Source organism: Sorex araneus, chromosome 1 (genome assembly GCF_027595985.1).
Source record: "Sorex araneus isolate mSorAra2 chromosome 1, mSorAra2.pri, whole genome shotgun sequence".
NCBI classification, from domain to species: domain Eukaryota; kingdom Metazoa; phylum Chordata; class Mammalia; order Eulipotyphla; family Soricidae; genus Sorex; species Sorex araneus.
The window spans coordinates 124,064,943-124,085,216 of record NC_073302.1 but is presented as its reverse complement, the minus strand read 5'-3'; the positions used below and the strand labels follow the sequence as shown (position 1 = coordinate 124,085,216).

Genomic DNA, 20,274 nt, shown 5'->3' with positions numbered 1-20,274 from the left:
TATATTTATGTATTTTACTTGGAATATAAATGAAAAGTAACTTTTCTCCACTGAAAATGACAAGAGAAGTGCTGAAGAAAAATTTAGAGTAATGTCTACATCTGAAGAGTATGAATACTGAAGACACGGAAATCCAGGATCATGACTTTTTTCAATGCCATATGACTTTCTTTGGAAAATTATGCAGACTATTTCTCTGATTTAAGTTTTTTTGAAAAGAAATGTTAGACTCTCAGAAGGTAACCATAAATTTTCATTGCTATATGTAAACTCACCAATTTATCTTGACAATATTAATTTCAAATATTAGATATTAAGTAAATTATAAATTTTATTTTAGTGAGATACCTTATCCATTATACCCATTGCTTTAATTTTAGCAGATTCACTGCCAAGTTCATTAAGCTGATGTTTTCCTAAGAGCAGTTCCTGAGGAATTTCATCATCATCACCTGAAAAACCAAACCAAAGAAGAGTTTAGGTCTAAGAAATATTTCAAAATATCAAACAATATTTAAATAAGATTTCTAAACATACATATATAATATAAACAAATAATCTAACATGCCTCTTTAAACCTCAAGCAAAACCTGAATCAATGAGGAAAGGAATTAAAATGAATAATTCTGGGCTGGAGAGATACTACAACAGGTAGGGCGCTTGCCTTGCATGCGGCCGACCTGGGTTCGATCCTCAGCATCCCATATGGTCCCTCGGACACCACTAGGAGTAATTCCTGAGTGCAGAGCCAGGAGTAACCCCTGAGAATTGCCAGGTGTGGCCCCAAAACAAACAAAAGCAAAAAAAAAAAAAAAGAAAAAGAGAGAGAGAGAGAGAAAGAATAATTCTAACTAAAATGAGAAGAGGAGATAGACATCTCTTCTTCACTACGTTAAATATACAGCTGACCCTTCTCAACCATGTTCCCTGTTTTAGGAGGCTGACTTGTATAGACTACATTAAATCTCCCATGCCCTCAGGCTTCTGTTTGGGTTCACGCTGTCAAAAAATCAAACAGAAGAAGAGTGATATGAAGATGTTTATATCCCTCACTCCTTTAAAAGATCTTAGGATGCTCAGGTCTTCTAACAGAAAGGTTTTTTTTTTTAAGGTAGCATATTCTCTAACTTTCCCCCCCCTAATAAGTTCTGAAAGCTTCCCTTTATCTTGTTTCTTTGGAAGCAGAAACAGTTATCTGCTCCTACTCTTAATTTCGGATTTTCGCATAATTCTGCCCCCACCTTAGTAATTGGTCTACTTATAAATAAGTACTCAACAGTAATCTTACTTTAGAGTTCTATCTTTCAATTGTTATCTATTTCCTGGGAATAAGGTCATCAGGAATCCTGTGGTGCTTGGGATTGAGCCCATGGCTATATGCAAAACATTTTCTCCAGCTCTTTGAGCTATCTCCCTGCTGTCCTGACTGGAATCTTAAATGACTTGAGTTTCTCAGCACAGAATGAGAAAGTTCTAGAGATGATGAAACTAGTACTCCAAACAATGGGGAAGTGCATTTGTGACAGACAGGTAACTTAGCAAATACTTTTTTCATTGTTTAATTTTTGTGTCACACCAGACAGTGCTTGGGGCTTACTCCTGGTTCTGTGCTCAGGGATCACTCCTCGAAGTACTCATGGAACCATATGTGGTATCACGGACTGGCCTTGGCAAGGCCTAAGTGCCTTACCACTGTATTCTCTCTCTGGCCCAACAAATAACTTTTTAAAAAGGGTAATAAACATTTTATGGCATTTTCCCCAAAGATGATGGATTTTTTAATCACAATTATTTTATACTATACGGCTTATTTATAGAAACTGAACACCATTGTTTGTGCCACTTGCTATTTTTATGTTGAACTTTAAATATTGTATTTCTTATAAAGCTAATGTTTTAGTATTTATAGATAAGATCCTTATTAGTTTAAGAACAATATAGGAATAAATTAATCCTATTATATTCTAACTGGCTGATCTTGCTTTCTACATTACTCAAAACCAATGTATTTATTTTTGCATTAAAGCACTAAACATATGCTTGAAACATATGTTTCAAGCCTGTGTTCTCTGAAAACGCATCTATCTTGTTTTTCTCCACTCTAGAGGAGCCTATGTCCTTTCTTGAACACAGTGCTCTCTTTCTCTCCCCTCATGTCTTTCTAAGTAAATTTTCCTCAATATGACTATTTTGCTTTACTAAAAAGACCCTATAAGATATTTAACATAGTACTGACATATATTAACTATCCAGTTAATTTATCTGTGATCATATTAGTACCCTCCTTATCAAGAATCTACACAAGATTCATCTCCATAAAGACTTCCTTAATTACTGTAAACTAACCTTTGGTAACTGCCTGCTCAGGATTCCTAAGACACTATCATTTCAACAATATTTGAGTTTTGTCAGTTTATTCATCTTTCAAAATACCTTCAGATTTCATTCATTTTTCCCTATGGCTTTTGTACTTTTAATATTGATAACTTCTGCACTTAAATCTTCTATTTTATTATTCTGCTTAAACAAGATTTTGTACTCCTTTTTAGATTTTTGATATGGAAATTTAGATTAATGTAAGTTTTTAAAAATTCTATATAAGCTTTTATCACTATGAATTTCTTTCTACAAACTTTTTTCAAAATATTTTCTAATTCTTTTGGGAGAAAATTCCTTTTCTACTAATAAAACAGAAATGTATTAATTCCTAACTAAATGGAAAACTTATTGTTTTTCTGTTATCAATTTAGTTTCAATTCTACTATGTCTGAAGAATGGTTTGTATAAACAAAAAAGTTTAAGAGGGAAGAAACCCAGGGCCTAACACAGGCAAGGCTTCATAATCTCAAGAGTTATAAATTTTTAAAAACTATATATCATATTCAAAAGAAGTATACAGAAACAAAAAGAATTGTGAAGTTGCAGAGATTAAGGGTACATGATTATTAATGGGGAAATGGTCTACTAACTGTACTGTGGTTATTGTTGCACAACTGAAGAAATTAAGAACCACTGAATTGTATATGTTTTAGTTCTCCCTTCTTCTCCTAACCCCTCCACCCTCCCTGTCGAAATTCCTAAACTTAATTTTGCCTACCATTCCTTTGCAGGGGGAAAAAAAACCCCAAAACAATGGATTATGAAAATGTTCCTTCTTTAACTCATTGATGTCACTATGTACCATAAGTAGCCCACACTTCAGATGTGGATTAACAAAAAATTGCAGCACTGGTGTCAATGTGTTACATGAATAAACAGAAAAGACCACCCTACCAGCCCCAGTTGCACCCAAGGCCACTACATCATCCTGAATTGTTCCCGTCTTTCCCACCAGGAGTCAGTAACACCCATTTTTGTGAAATAATGCTGTAAAACAATTGGCAGAATACTAGACATGGGCTAAGATATTTAAATTTATTTCTATATTTAGAAAGAAGTGAACATATTGAAAAATTATTTTACCAAATGCAGTAAAGTCCATATCTTCTAAATTATCTAAAATATTCTCTATGGAGGCAGTGAATCTCTTAAAAGTTGAAGAATCCATCATTTCTGAAACAGATAAAGTCAAATTACAGAATTTATATCTACATTCCAAGTAAAAAACTAAAGTTGAAAACTGTGTATGCAAACTAAAATGATACCTTCGGGTGTTAGTTTTGGTTCATAAGCTTTCCTCTTCTTCTGTTTTTCTTTTTTCTTCATTTTTCTAGCAACTAAAATTAAACAGAAATATTGGAAAGCAGTAGTAACGCAAAATGTTTCTATTTTTGTTTCCAGTTTCTTCCTACACACTGAATAACAGAAACCACTTCAAGTTCAAACTATATGCCCTGACCTTAATTTAAAACTGATTGTGCAAGTTAATATATGAAAAGAAAATATTCTTCAAAACCAGAGATCTAGGTTTACATAAGAAAACTGTTGACACTGATGAATTACCCTCACTAAGGCTGGGAGGAGGAGAATAATCTTCCATGTCAGAATCAGACGGGCTTCGATTTCGATAACGACCACCACCTGAACTCCTTCTTCCTTCATGAGTGTGACCACTTCTCCTATGATCCCCGGAGCTTCTTCTGTCACGCTCTTCATATTCCCAAGCTTTATCATCATCTTTTTTATGTCGTTTCCTAGAAGCTAGAAGCAAATCCCCATGACAAATAATTTACCTCATTTAAAAACACAAGTAAAACTTGTACTTTACAAACAGGGGAGAAATATTTGCAGTGTGGGTTTAGGAAATTCTGAATCATCTGTTTAATCAGAAATTTAAATTATGATACAGAAATGGTATCATTTATTTTGGTATTAGTTATTTAGACTTAAAGATTTTTTACGTGAACTATTATTTCTAATAATATAGATACAAATGTCTTTAAGAACCAAACTCATGTTTATTTGTAAGAAAGTATTCAGTGAGTCATAATTATCTAAATTTTAGGATTAATTATAACATGTTAGGCACTCAAAAAAATAAGGACACCTTAAAGCATTTGAACTATTGAGGTCTGGAGGAAAAGTTAATTTTTCAGGGAAGTGGGCTGGAAAGATAGCTCAATTAAAAAAAAAAAAAGTGGACCAGAGAGATAACTCAACAGAATGGAGAACTTATTTTGCACACAGAAGACTTGGGTTGCATTCCTGGTACACACACACACACAAAACCCAGCAAAAACAAAAGGATTTTAGAATATGGGTAACCATGTATACCATCAATTAACAGCTAAATTAAGCCCACCACTTAGTCATAAATTCCACAGTCTCAGCTAACTTTTATCACATGCCTACAAAGACAGAATAAATCTGGATAATTGTAAATACTCATATAATGAATTCAGTTCACCAAGAATAGACTTGTTTAAACCTAAGGAGAAAAGCTTTTAAGCTTATGCATGCTACATAAGCATATTTATGTGTTACCTTTAATCCTTTCCTCATCCTTACAGAGGTCTAAACATTCTGCTAAAATCACCATCCTGACAGGAGCCTCTAGGCAGAATGGGCAAACAGATTTCCTCTGACGTGATAAAACTGGTAAAAGCTGCCAGAGTACTATGTTGAGAATAATACTGAACTCTGAGAATGCATCATAGTTCAGCACAAGAGACTAGGAATGCCTGTCCAGTGAAGCTAGAGGGCTATATTGACCACTTGATAAAGAAATATGTTGTAGCCTGTTCATCTAAATTTGACCCCCCAGCTTTCTTGTAGTTGTCTTTGATTCTGAATTCCTATGATTAATAACCAAATACTTAAGGCAATAGTTAGCTTAGGTGTAGGGATGCCAATCTTTCGCCCATGTAGGAGTCCTTATATGGGTAACCCATGTACACACCCAGCAAATAATATTCTTAGATGCTGTCCTAGCTAGTACTATTCAAGGATCTTGTCTGTTCTGGAGTTATGGAATCTTCTGTCCAGATAACATGGCAGACAAATATTGACAAGAAGACTGACAAAGGTAATTTTGTTTACTTCCTTGGAGTTGTAACATGACACAATACTACTGCACATTAAAAAGGATGACTGCAAATTATTTAAACATCCAGTTCTCTTCTTTTTAATTAGGCACAAATTTGACTTTAAAATACGAGAAAGAGGTAGATAAAATCCTACCCCCTTTATGAAAAAGCTATGTGCCAATATATTCTCTTGGTCAGGGACTACCTATAATAATTTTAAGTAGGGAAGAAGGGGTCGGAAATAAAAAATTATAGGAGGGAGACAAAGAAGTAGGGAGAAAAGGAGGAGCAAGAACGATGGATAGATGGGGGAAAGGAGAGAGAGGGAGAAGAGGGAAAAAACATGTTGCTGAATCAAGCATTCACTAAACGTTTTTCCAACAAATAGTAAATGCTAATCAAATGCTTAGTGGAATGACAACTAACATGTAATCTTCTCAAATGTGACCTATTGGTCTTTCTGAATTTTAATTAATTTCCAAAGAAATCCATCTTTAGCAGTAAATACTTGAAAAATCTGATAGCTATTTACAAGTATGTACAATATGCTATATGGGCATGAACCTTTATAGGTCCTAGGGATACTTATTTCACATTTATTAAATTTTAGGCAATTTAGATAAAAATGGATGGCAACTTAGAAAGAAATACAACTTTTTTTTATACATCGTATATTGTAATAAGGTTATCAGGATCTTATAAGAATAGACTTCTATTCTTATTTTATTTATCTTATTATCCAGCAAAAAGCAGTGGAGCAACTCAATAGCAAGATACGTAACATAAAATGGATATTTTCCATGTTCCTTTCACAAATTTTACCTCTAGCTCCTCCTTATATCTTACTTCCTCAGCAAGAGTAATGGCTACATAAATCTGTATGGCCCAACTCAAAATAAGTCCAATTTCCCCCATATACTTAAAATAATTTCCTTAGTTTTTAACTTTTAGGAAAGCAATCCAATTAAACCGCAGAAAACTTTTAAGTTTCAAAAAGATATTTTCGAAACAGCATATGTTCGCTACATTATGTTCTCATAATATTTTTATGTTTTGTATCGCAACCTATTTTTATTGGGGGGATAATGATAATTTGGTCCTTTATGCAAACTATCAATTGAAATTCTTTCACTGGACACAGTATATTTTTCTATAGTTATTTATATAGAATTGTAGCACTGTTGTCCCATTGTTTATCGATTTGCTTGAGCGGGCACCAGTAACGTCTCCACTGTGAGCCTTGTTACTGTTTTTGGTATATGAAATATGCCACGGGTAGCTTGCCAGGCTCTGCTATACAGGCAAAATACTCTTGGTAGCTCGCCAGGCTCTCTGAGAGGGACGAAGGAATCGAACCTGGATTGGCCATATGCAAGGCAAATGCCCTACCAGCTGTGCTATAGCTCCCAGTCCCTATGTAGAATTAAAAGAAGAAAATCAGGAAGCTACAAAACTTTCTTAAAAATTGAGAAACTTCTCTTTTCCTGACATGGTTGAAGTTCAGGTTCTATAATTAGCTTTTAATATACAGTATATATTCCTGTATACATTTTACACACACACACACACACACACACACACACACACACACAATGGCTATAAGCTACTTCACCTTATATAAGATGGTAACTCATAAAGCACAGTAAACAAAAGCTGAAAAGAAAAAAGAGGAGGAACGAAAACTGGCTGAAATGACAAAAGAGACATATATGGTTCCCTCCTTTTAAGGACTGGTTATTTCAAAGTGTGCTATCTCTTCCATTTAACTGTGATGTGAATGAGGTAGCTTCAGAATTTTCATCAACCTAGCAATTAACAGGAGTTGAAGTGTGATCTGAAAGCTATCTAGAATTAAGGAATCTCTTCCTGTTTATTCCCTTTAGAAATGGGTAATGTACTAAGAGAGGGAGGTAAAGTAAAAGAGAAGCATGCATATTAAGGTAGAAGTGTTTCTGAGTCACCAAATCTTCCTTCTCTCTTTATCCAGAGCATATTTTCCCATATAACTAAAATGATTATGATAAAAAAGCATTAACTTTAGCCATTGAAATATACTGCATGTAAATACATCTCATGATAATACAAAACAACAATTATTCATATATTTAATTACATGTCAGGTTAACTTCGCTAAGTATTTTATTTCAATTTTAAAACTGTTCAGTTTCAGATACTACTGCTCATGACTCAAGAGCTCACAGTTTTAAGATCAGAATTAATGAACATATATATGTATATATATATATATATATATATATTAAAAAAACTCTTTGGAGGTGGTGAAGGGCTTCCATCAGTAAATACAATTTAAAATGACAGCATGCATCTGTCCTTCCTGCCTTGTTTGCCACACCTCAATCTATGGACACTAGGTGGAAAAGGTAGAACACACTGGTGATCTTCCCACTTCTTTTGGTCATAATGACTAAGTCAGCTGGCACATAAATGAAGATCTCCCATAGTCTGTTTCCACTGAATGCCGTTTAAGTCAAACAAGGTTGCTGACCCCTCTTGGCTAGGCTCATTCTCTTGTTCCAGAAGAAGGAAGATAGGGATAAAAGAGAAGAACTTTTTCAGTGGACCAGTAGGAAGACAGGCGGAGGTATAGCAAGTCTAGTGCAAAGACAGGTGATCACAGTGTTGTAGAGAGGTAGCTGTGTAGTGAAGAAGCCAGCTCTGGAAAACAGTGAAACAAGGGAGGAATTCCAGGACACAGCTGGGGAAAAACGAGAAGCCAGGTCCAAACCACACAGATAACTGACAATGTGGCTAATCCATTCATAATTTAGTGATGGTATGGTTTAAAATATTTCTTCACCCGGCTATCTCCTAGTGTCCTTTAAGACTCCAGTGTCACCTCTTCCAATAAGTGTTCCCTGTAACCCAAGTATGATTTTCATGTCAATCCAATATGCTTTCATAGCACTCTGGATTTACTATTATAATTTAAATTTTCTCACTGGACTATAATTATTTACATTATTTTCCCCATTAGATTCTTCAAAGACAGGGGACACATTATTTTAATTTTTATTCTTATTCTAAGTGCCTTTCATATAACATAACATTAATAAATTTTGATAAATGCATTTACACAAACACCTGTGTTATCTGATATTCATCATATAGGCAAAGTAAAAAAATTTTGTTGCCATAGTCCACACATTTTTAAGATATTAAAAAGAAAAAACTTGTTTTATCATAGTATTAAGAATTAGGACCATTTTACTCTGGTTCACCCAAAAATTATGAATGAGAAAAAAAAACCCACGAATTTGCTTTTCAATTCTAAGTTAATATTAAAGTTATGGGATACTTACATTCAAAAGCTTCATCACTATCATTATCTTCATCTGAACTGATTTCAGCATATTTTGGCTTTTCATTAACTGTGCTACGCTTGCGCTTATTCATTTTCACACGTTCACAAAGTGGCATGGTGGATTCGATTTCTGCCAGGAGTTCAGGGGGCAATTCTTTTAACACTGATTGATCTATACTACCTATTAATGAAAGGTAAGAAAAAAATTTAAATCTGAAGATAAAAGGGAAATTTCAACCAAATTATTACAATGAAAATGAAACATTAGTATTATATGCATTTTTAAAAGTTATCTTTGTATTTTACACATTTCATATTTACAACTGAATGAGTCAACCCTAAATCAATTATTCTACTCATATATAGTATATATCACTATATAACTTATAAAATGATACCAATTACTCTGATAATGAGTAGTCATCATTCTTTAATGTAACGTCCTTATCTGTACTGATTAAAAATGCTCTGGGTTGGGGAGGGAGTACAGCACATATAGCGCTTGTCTTGCACATGGTCAACCTATGTTTGGTCTCTGGTACCCCATCTGATCCCATGAGTCCACCAGAAGTGATCCCTACGTGCAGAGATGAGAGTAGCCCCTGAACACAGACGGTCTTAGCCCCAAATCAAAACAAAACAAAGAAAGTCTCTGAAAATAGACTGATAGGCAAGGGATATGGCTCAAAGCAGTAGAATACATTCCAGCATCTGTGAGGTCAACTCTAATCCATGTACTAAGTGCCCTGCTTTCACCCCAATACCATCAGATGGACCACAACCTCAGACTTGAATACTGAGTGCTCAAGCCTGGATGAGCATTGCTAGGAGTGGCAATGCTCCAGGCTTCTCCCAATATGTCTTGGTGTGGCATCTATGAAAAAAAAAATTGATTCACTGGCATCAAAAATATTTGTAAATAGGTAGTATATCTCACATTCTTGGTAGCCAAGGGTGTTTTTTTTTTTTTTGAGAGGTCTAAAACAGTCCATTTAAAAGTAATATTACCTCTCAGTACAAATGAGGGAGGCTGTTTATCTCTTCTTTCTCTATGGTGTAAACGCTTTCCTTCAATAATCTTTTCTAAGACCTGTTGATTGTGTATAGTGTCTGAGGCAAGATCTTTTTATGCTTTTATCTATCACTGCCCATTGGACAGGAATGGAATTGCCTTTAGAATTATTAAAGAGTTCTTCATACTGATAAATCAATACATGCAATTTAAATGAAAATAACAACACATAAAATATAAAATAACTGAATGTAGTAAATCCACATCTATTATAAAGTAAATTCATATTATCTCAAATATGAGTTAAAGCAGGAAATATATTAAGATAATGCAAGTAAGACTATTTAGTATAATACTAATGAATCCTACATAGACACAAACAGGAAAAGGAATTTTTCACACCTCTAAAATGTAAGTAGCAAAAACACTAAGAAAAAGAATTAATGATTAAAGATGAAAATTTTAACATACTTTAGTTACCCTTATAAAATTTTAAGTGGATGTATAAAAAGTGTATTTACCTATTTTTCCTGAAATTTACTTAGGAATTGGAAACAAAGTATATCATAGTTACTAATAGCAGAGATTATTAGCAACTAGAATCAACACTGCAACATTCAAATGTTAACAGTACTTATAAAGGCCATTTCAAAACCTCAGATATATATGTATATATACATATATATACACACACACACCAATCATTTAAGAATATAAAAATGCAAATTGATCTCAATTGACAGAAAGTCTTTAAATTTTTCACAAAATACCAATCATCACGGAGGAGTTACTTCAATAATTTTTTCAGTTTTCTATTTTCTTAAGAATTTACATATGAACATTTTACTCAATAAGATGTAGTATTCCAGGGACAGGATAAATAGCTTAATAGACAGAAGCATATATATATATTACTCACAGGTTCAATCCCAGAAGCCACTTGAAACAACCCCTAAGCCATGAATGGCATCCCTGGCCCTCCCCTCAAAGAAGTAATATTGCAAATACTATTTCTGAGGATCTTGACACAAAAAAGTTTAATTTAATGAATTGATAATATTTTCAAATCATGTAACATTTTTCTGTAACAGCATTCTTAATTTTATCAGTGAGGACCACTTTTTTAGAATATTGGTAAAAGATATGAACATTTTTGCTTTAGATTTTTAGAATATTCTGAGCCAAACTAAACATTTAAAAGTCCTTAAATGGGGGCAGGAATGTGGCTCAAGTAGTAAGACTATATGCCATTTCAATGAGAAGCTGGGGGTTTCAATCCCTAGAATCACACACATGGCAACCTGCACACATTCAGACTTGAGCACTCCAAGAACTAGCTGAGAGTGTTTCAAATCCCATTAAGAGTAGAAAGAGAAGCTCTTAATTTTTTGAACATCTTAATTATATTTTTATGATGGAAAGATGGTATCTTCTAGTTATCTTACTCTTTGAATATGACCTATACTATTATTACTTATATCACATATGGTTTTGTGTATCTTTGGTTTTGGCCTGGAGCGATAGCACAGCAGGTAGGTTGTTTGCCTTACACACAGCTGACCCGGGTTTGATTCCTCCGTCCCTCTTGGAGAGCCCAGCAAGCTACCGAGAGTACCCCACCCACATGGCAGAGCCTGGCAAGCTACTGTGGCGTATTCGATATACCAAAAATAGTAACAAGTCTCACAGTGGAGGGGTTACTGGTGCCTGCTCAAGAAAATCAATGAACAACGGGATTACAGTGCTACAGTGCTACATGGTTTTAATTACATTATGGGAGCGGGGTAGGACAGTCTCACAAGGCAATGCTTGGGGATCACTCCTGGCAGGGCTCAGGGTACTAGGAAACAAACTTGGCTGTGTGGAAGGCCGGTGCCTTACCCACTGTACTATCTTTCCAGAACCTAGGCCCCATATATTAACTATACATCATCAAATGCTTTCTCATTGTCAAACTGTTGTTCACAATGGCACTGTAGCACTGTCGTCCCGTTGTTCATCGATTTGCTCGAGCGGGTACCAGTAACGTCTCCACTGAGATTTGTTGTTACTGTTTTTGGCATATCGAATATGCCACAGGTAGCTTGACAGGCTCTGCCGTGTGGGCAGGATACTCTTGGTAACTTGCCGGTTTCTCCGAGAGAGGGCTGGAGGGATGGAACCCAGGCGTGCAAGGCAAACACCCTACCTGCTGTGCTACTTGACTAACTTACTATATTTTATTGAAAAATATACATTTACAAATTAAAAATAGAAATCATTATATATACTGTTTTGGGGTGACACCTGGCAGTGCTCAGGGCTTACTCTTGGCTGTACTCAGGGACCATAAGGATGTTGGGGATTGAAATCAGGTTAGCTGCATGCAAAGCAAATGCTTTACCTGCCGTACTATCTTTCTGGCTCACAAACAGTATTATTAAAAAAGCAACTGATTATCAACTGCTTAAATTCTAGTTCACAAAGATAGACCAATGATATTAATATCCTAGAGTTAAAATCATCCTACAGATAATAATCAAGATTTAAATATGCATTAGTTCTGGCATGCTTTTTACAATAGTTTCTTATACCTGGGAGCAAATTTTTCCTTAAAAATAAAATATTCTGAGGGGTTAGGGAGAAAACTAGTGGTTAAGGTCATTTCTTATATATGAAGGACCGTGACTTTGCTCAGCTGCACTGCATGCCTCCCCCACGTAATGCCAATTGTAACCCTGGAGGTATCTCAGTATCACTGGATCCAATTTGATGTTTCTTGGGTCCAGCAGATTTAGCCAAATGTTGTCAGGCACAGCATCAAAATACTCTGAACACAGCATGGGAACTTCACCCCCTCTTCCACTCCCTCCCTCTCCAAGTAAATAAAAAAAAAATCACACAATAGCCAAATATAGAAAACCTATGTTTTATATTCGATAAAATATGCATCAGTGGCCCAGAGAAACAATACAGCAGGTAAGGGGCTTGTTTTGCATGTGGCTACCCTAGATCTAATCCCCGGCATTGTATATGGTCCCTTGGGAGTGATCCTTATGCAGAGTCAGGAAGTACTGAGCACAACCAGGTGTGTCACCAAAACAAAACCCAAAACAAAAACATCCAAAAGCATATGTCTTGCATAAGAGGCCCTGGGTATGATCCCTTGCACTGGGGGAAGAAAAAGAAAAATTAAAATAAAAAAATAACTAATACAATCAGAATTTTTTGTTTTAATGCATGGACTGGAGCAGTAACACAGCCAGTAAGGTGTTTGCCTTGTATGTGGCCAACCAGGGTTTGATTCCTCCGTTCCTCTCGGAGAGCCCGGCAAGCTACTGAGAGTGATCCGCCCTCATGGCAGTCTGGCAAGCTATCGGTAGTGCATTTGATATGCCAAAAACAGTAACAAGAAGTCTCACAACAGAGACGTTACTGGTGCCCACTCGAGCCAATTGGGTCAATGAGCAATGGGACGACAGTGCTATAGTGCTAGAGTGCAACACCCGGCAATGCTCAGGACTTACTCCTGGATCTGTACTCAGGAATTACTCTTGGTGATTCTAGGGAAACAATATGGGATGCTGGGATTGAACCTGGGTCAGCTGTGTTCAAGGTAAATGCCCCACTATTGCTCTGACTTGAATAAAAATCATATTTAAAAATGATTCTACATTCTACTCTTTCTATCTCACACATTCAAGATAAGTGTTCTACTAATGAGTTACATCCCTGGCCCCAGTAGTCTGTATATCATTTTAACTTCTGTAAAAGTGACAACAATTTAATTCCAAGATCAAATGTTTATTTTTTATAGATGATACAATTTTAAATCTAGCAATAATTAGCCAAAAACTGGATGTACTGTACACCCAAAGTGAACATTTCATTTTGAGTAAAAATATTAATTTCACACATTTAAGCATTTTATGACTAACTACATTTTTTCTTCTTCCTTTTAAAAAGTACTTTACAAATCTTACTTTATAAAGTACTTTATAATTCAACCACATGCTTCTATGGAGGTCAAAATAAAAGAGGATACTGAAGATGTCTCAGAAATATATACTGAAGAGCTGGAGCAATAGCACAGCAGGTAGGGCATTTGCCTTGCATGCAGTCGACCCAGGTTCGATTCCCAGCATCCCATATGGTCCCCTGAGCATTGCCAGGAGTAATTCCTGAGTGCAGAGCCAGGAGTAACTCTTGTGCATTGCCGGGTGTGACCCAAAAAGAAAAAAAAAAAAAAGAAATATGTACTGAATGCTTAGTATAAATATTAAAATAAATTTCCAAGAAAACTCCAAGAAAATTCCCATGTTACAATTTAAGTCCTGAAAATTCTAGTCTGAATTGGTAATTATAGACATTTAATCACAAAATGAAAAATTAAGATTTCATAATTGATATGTGATGAGTATGAAATATTTTGAAGACAATTAAATATATACATTTAGCATATATTATTATATAATAATTATAAAACCCTAACATGAAAATAAGTATAATTATTACAACCAACCAAAATATATTTGGTTAACTTCATTTTAATTCTTCAAGTGTTATATATTTTTTTAATTTTTAAAAAATATTTATTTATTTATCTATTTGCTTCTTGGGTCACACCTGGCGATGTATTCAGAAACCACTCCTGGCGGTGCTCAGGGGACCATATGGGATGCTGGGAAATCGAACCCGGGTCAGCCGTGTGCAAGGCAAACACCCTACCCACTGTGCTATCGCTCCAGCCCCTCAAGTGTTATATTAAGAACTAAAAAGTAATTTAAAACTATCCAGAACAATCTTTTACATATGCACAGTCATACAGCAGTGGAAAATTCCTTAAAAAATCTAGTTTTCTTATTTAATCATACAAAATTTCAACTACTTCCCATGCCATTGGGCTGAAGCGATAGCACAGCAGGTAGGGCGTTTGCCTTGCACACAGCTGACCCAGGTTCGATTTCTCCGCCCCTATCAGAGAGCCCGGCAAGCTACCGAGAGTATCTCAGCTGCAAGGCAGAACCTGGCAAGCTACCCATGGCATATTCGATATGCCCAAAACAGTAACAAGTCTCACAGTGGAGAGGTTACTGGTGCCTGCTTGAGCAAATAGATGAGCAACAGGATGACAGTGATACAGTGATACCTATGCCATTCTCATCAAACTATATTTTGGGTCAAATATGCCTCACCCCTCTTGGTTTCTTATATAAAACTATTAGAATATTTTTGAATATTTGAAAATTAGAAAACAAACTCATTTTACACAAGAATTTATATCTTGTCCTATGGTTGCTTTTTGGTACTATGTTAGAAGAATCCCATGCAACTAAGATATTACCTGACTGTCACAGAAAAATTTTCTGATTCCTAGTCTACATCACGTCATGTTTTGTTCAAAATGGTGTTATCCACCTTCCAAATACATTCACTGTATAAACTAGTTAACAATGGAAATGAACTGCCAAGGAGCTGGTTTGTGGCAAATGTAAAAAAATAACTACTGCAAATGACACATAAGATTTTAAGGAAAAATATTCCAGTTTTAAGCATCATTGTTATGATACTAACACTACCAATATAGTAACTTCATCAAAATGCAGATAACAAATCACTAAAAGGGAGAACTAAAAAAAAAATGCATTCCAGGAAGTTTATGAATCAAATGACAATTTTCTATCTCTCTATATACAAAGTAAGTTGTGGGAATATGAGCGTTTGTAATTATAAGCAGAATGAATGCTGATACTTAAAATTAGATGAAAAAGGTCTAAACCTCTGACTAAAAAAGCTTTGGTACATCTATACAATGGAATACTATGCAGCTGTTAGAAAAGATGAAGTCATGAAATTTACATATAAGTGGATCAATATGGAAATTATCATACTAAGTGAAATGAGTCCGAAAGAGGGGGACAGACATAGAAAGGTTGCACTCATTTGTGAAATATAAAATAACAGAATGGGAGACTAACACCCAAGAATAGTAGAGAAGACTGCTCATGGTTTGGAAGCCAGCCTCACACGCCGGGGCAAAAGGCAGCTCAGATAGAGAAGGGACCACCAAGTAAAGGGTGCTTGGAGGGTCTGCTCGGGATGGGAGATGTGTGCTTAAAATAGACCATAGACAGAACGTGATGGCTTCTTAATACCTCTATTGCAAACCACAACACCCAAAAGGAGAGAGAGAACAAAAGGGAATGCCCTGCCACAGAAGCAGGGTGGAGTTGGGGGATGGGAGTAGAGTGCGGGAAGGTATACTGGGATCCTTGGTGATGGAGAATGGGCACTGGTGGAGGGATGGGTACTCTATCATTGTATGACTGAAACATAACCACAAAAGTTTGTAAGTCTGTAACTATACCTCAGGGAGATCCATTAAAAATAAATAAATGTTAAAAAAAGAAAAAAAGAAAAAGGTCTAAACCTAACCTTACATATCAAGGAATTACAAAAAGAAAACAAGTCCAATATTAATATAATAAAATCATCATCATCATCATCATCATCATCATCATCATTGTTACTGTATCATTGTCATCCCGCTGTACATCAATTTGCTCGAGTGGGCACCAATAACATCTCCACTCGTCCCAGCCCTGAGATTTTAGCAGCCTCTCCTTACTTGTCTTTCCCAATGATTGTAGGCTCTTTCAGGGTCAAGGGAATGTGAGACCTGTTATTGTTACTGTATTTGGCATATCGAATGCGCCATGGGGAGCTTGCCAAGCTCTTCCATCATCATCATCATCATCATCATCATCATCATACTAATAAGCAGCCAAAATAAATAGACTAGAAAGAAATAATCAATAAAACTAAGAGTGGGTTTTTATTGCTGGTAAATCTGGACAATAAAAAAAAACAAAACAGTATTAGATGTCTGTCCTTGCTTTTCAATTTGTCCTCAGTGTAACCTTTCCCCAAAAAAGCTAAGAGTGGGCTTTTGAAAAAGGTAAACAGATAAGCGTTTAAGGATGGAGAGATAGTACAGTAGGTAGGGTGCCTGCCTTGCATGCTTCTGACCCAGGTTTAATCCCTGGCATCCCATATGGTTCCCTCAGGAGTAATTCCCTCTTGTATAATCTATGAGTATTGTGGACCCTAAACATGAAAAACAAAAATAAGCACTGTAGCACTGTCATCCTGTTGCTCATCAATTTGCTCGAGCAGACACCAGTAACATCCCCATTGTGAGACTTGTTACTGTGTTTGGCATATTGAATATGCCACAGGTAGCTTGCCAGGCTCTGCCGTGTGGATGGGATACTCTTGGTAGCTTGCTGGGCTCTCCGAGAGGGACAGAGGAATTGAACCCAGGTTGGCTGCGTGCAAGGCAAACGCCCTACTTGCTGTGCTATCGCTCCAGTCATAAAACAAAAATAAACAAAAAAACTTTAAAAGTCTTTAAAATAGGCTTATGAAGGGTTGGAGATATTCTATAGCTGGTAGGGCTCTTGCCTGGTTAAATCTATGGCACCTCAGATGGTACCAGGAGCTCCATCAGGAGTGATCCTTAGTCAGAGCCAGGAGTAAGCCCTGAGCACAGCCAGTTGTAGGCCTCCTTCATACCAAAGACTTAAGGAAAAAAGGACTCAAAATTAAAAATAGGTATTACAATTGATAGCACACAAATACAAAGGGTAACAGACTACTGGAAAATGTACAATAAACATTCCAACAAATAATCCTTGGGTGAGGTGGCTACACTGAAAAATTCTCCCAAGAATTAATAACAATTCTTCTCAAATACTTCCAAAAACAAGTATTTAAAACTCATTTATGAAGTCAGGATAATATTAAAACCAAGCTCTACCAAAGCAAAACAAAAAGCAGGCCAATATCCCTAATGAACATAGGTCTAGAAATCCTCAACAAATTTGCAAACCTGAAATAAACAGTGTTTTAAGGATCCTATATTCTCTTTGGATGGAATTTACTATAGGCATACAAGTTCAGTATCTATCAATGGCTCAACATCTGTATATCCATATGATTTTCTATGGTAACAAAATGAAAGACAAGAGTCATATGATAATCTCATTAGATACAATAAAGAGCATTTAAAAAATTCAACTATCCATTCAAGACAACAATTCTTACCAAGTACTATTGTAAGGAACACATCTCAACATATTAAAACCAGTCCTAGCTCTCAGCATGCCCACTCCTACTACTTTTATTCAACATAGTATCGGACGGTCTAGCCACAGTAATTGGGATAGAAAAGAGAAATAAAAGACATCCAAATTGGAAAGAAACCAAACTGCCCTACTTGCAGGTGACTTACACAAATTCTGAAGATTCCAAGAGAAAACTATTTTTTTTTTTTTTTTTTTGCTTTTTTTGGGTCACACCCAGCGATGCTCAGGGGTTACTCCTGGTTCTGCACTCAGGAATCACCCCCGGCAGTGCTTGGGGGACCACATGGGATGCCGGGGATCGAACCCGGGTCGGCCGCGTGCAAGGCAAACGCCCTACCCGCTGTGCTATCGCTCCGGCCCCCAAGAGAAAACTATTAGAAATAGTGAGTTCTGTAAAATAGGATACAAAATCAATATTCAAAAATCAATTATGCTACTATGTAGCACTGTCATCCCGTTGTTCATCTATTTGCTCGAGTGGGCACCAGTAATGTCTCCATTGTGAGATTTGTTACTGTTTTTTGGCATATCGAATATGCCACAGGTAGCAGGCTCTGCCGTGTGGGCGGGATACTCTTGGTAGCTTGCTGGGCTCTCCAAGAGGGACAGTGAAATTGAATCTGGGTCGGCGTCATGCAAGGCAAACACCCTACCCGCTGTGCTATCGCTCCAGTCCAATGGACCTTGAGTTTATGTTACTATATACTAACAAATATCACAAAGAAAAACTATGGTGCCAATCCCATTTACAAATGCATCAAATAACAACCTAAAGAATAATTCTAACCAAGGAGGCAAAAATCTGGAAACTATAAAGGCATCGAGGAAAACAACTGAAGATAAACTACTGAAAGCTATTCCATGTGTATAGACTGAAAGAATTAATTTTAGAATGTCCATATACTGTCCAAAGGGATCTACAGAATGAATGCAATCTTTATCAAAATTCCAATGACACTTACCTAAAATCTGTATTGGAATTACAAAAGGCCCTGAATAATGAAAGCCATCTTGAGAAAGAACAATGCTAGATGCATCACTCTCCTAATTTCAAACAATATTATCAAGTTAAAGTAATCAAAACAATATACTACTAGCCTAGAAACAAATACAAAGATAACTGGAAGTGAATAAAGAGCCCCCAAACAAACCCACATGTATATGATGGGTTTTCCAAATAACAACAACAACCCCTCCTGCCCCCCCACCAAACATAATGGTGAAAATATAGTCACATGCAGTATGAAAATGGATGCCTATTTTACAACACATGAGAGAGACAGAGAGAGAGCTCAAATTGGAGTAAAGACTTGAAGCACTAAAACCACAAAATTCCTGTAAGAAAACTTAGTGTACAGTAAGCCCCCTGACATTGGTTTTGATGATTATTTTTTGAATTTGATCTCAAAAAACAAACACTTAAAACTTGAACTCAAACTACAAAGTTTCTGCACAGGAAGAAAACCATCAACAAAATGAAAAGCAACCCTACAGAAAATAGAGGAAATGCTTATAAATCGTATTATCTTATGAGTTAACTAAAATATGTAAAAAACTCAGACAACTAAATAAGTACCCCCCAAAACTCCAAACAAAATAACCAATCTAGTCAATATGGTTGGCGGGGCTGGGGGTGAGGGGGTGAGGGGGCGGGAACAGATAGCTCAAATGGCCGGAGTGCACGCTTTGCATGCTGAAGACCTGGGTTCCATCCCTGGTAGCACAATCCAGTTAGGATTATCCCTGAGAACCACTGACTGAACACCAACTCTACCCTCAATATAAGAAAAATGGGAAAAGAAACCAAATAGGAATTTTTCCAAGGAAAACAAAAATGATCAACAGGTATATGGTAAGATGCTCATCATCACCAATCATCAAAGAAGTGCAAACAAAAACTACAAGATGTCAACTCATACCTGTTGTCATAGCTATCATCCTTAGAGACAAAAAACAAATGTTGGCAAAGAGAAAAGGGAACAATTAGTGGGAATGTAATTAGTGGAATCATCAAGAGAAAAAGAAATGAAGCTCCACGAAATATTAAAAAGCAGAATTGCACTATGATCCAACAATTCCACTTCTGGTTACTTAACCTGAAGGAAACAAAAGAGGTACCTAACCTCCCACATTCATTTCAACAGTATCTATTAACTACCAAGATGTGGAAACAGTCTAAGACACCATTAACAAATGGTGCAAAAAGAAAATACGGTGTGAAACTCTAAGCCATAAAAAATGGATGTCCTCATTTGCAACATGACAGTGAGGGTACTACTTAAGAAAAATCAGACAAAGGAAGATACCATATGATCTCAGTTAAGTATGGAGCCTTAAAAACAAAACAAA

General features: G+C 36.1%; 1 protein-coding gene across 2 annotated transcripts in view; it reads right to left on the bottom strand.

Moving 5' to 3' along the window:
• NIPBL (NIPBL cohesin loading factor) overlaps positions 1-20,274 on the bottom strand; it is a 212,128-nt gene that overhangs the window by 74,052 nt on the left and 117,802 nt on the right. For both annotated transcript variants that reach the window (XM_055123811.1, XM_055123812.1), the window contains exons 11-15: positions 8,786-8,968; positions 3,943-4,140; positions 3,645-3,716; positions 3,463-3,552; positions 349-452 (exon numbers count right to left, since the gene is read on the bottom strand). In XM_055123811.1, the coding sequence (XP_054979786.1) occupies positions 349-452; positions 3,463-3,552; positions 3,645-3,716; positions 3,943-4,140; positions 8,786-8,968 (647 nt within the window). The remainder of the gene's footprint in view (positions 1-348; positions 453-3,462; positions 3,553-3,644; positions 3,717-3,942; positions 4,141-8,785; positions 8,969-20,274) is intronic.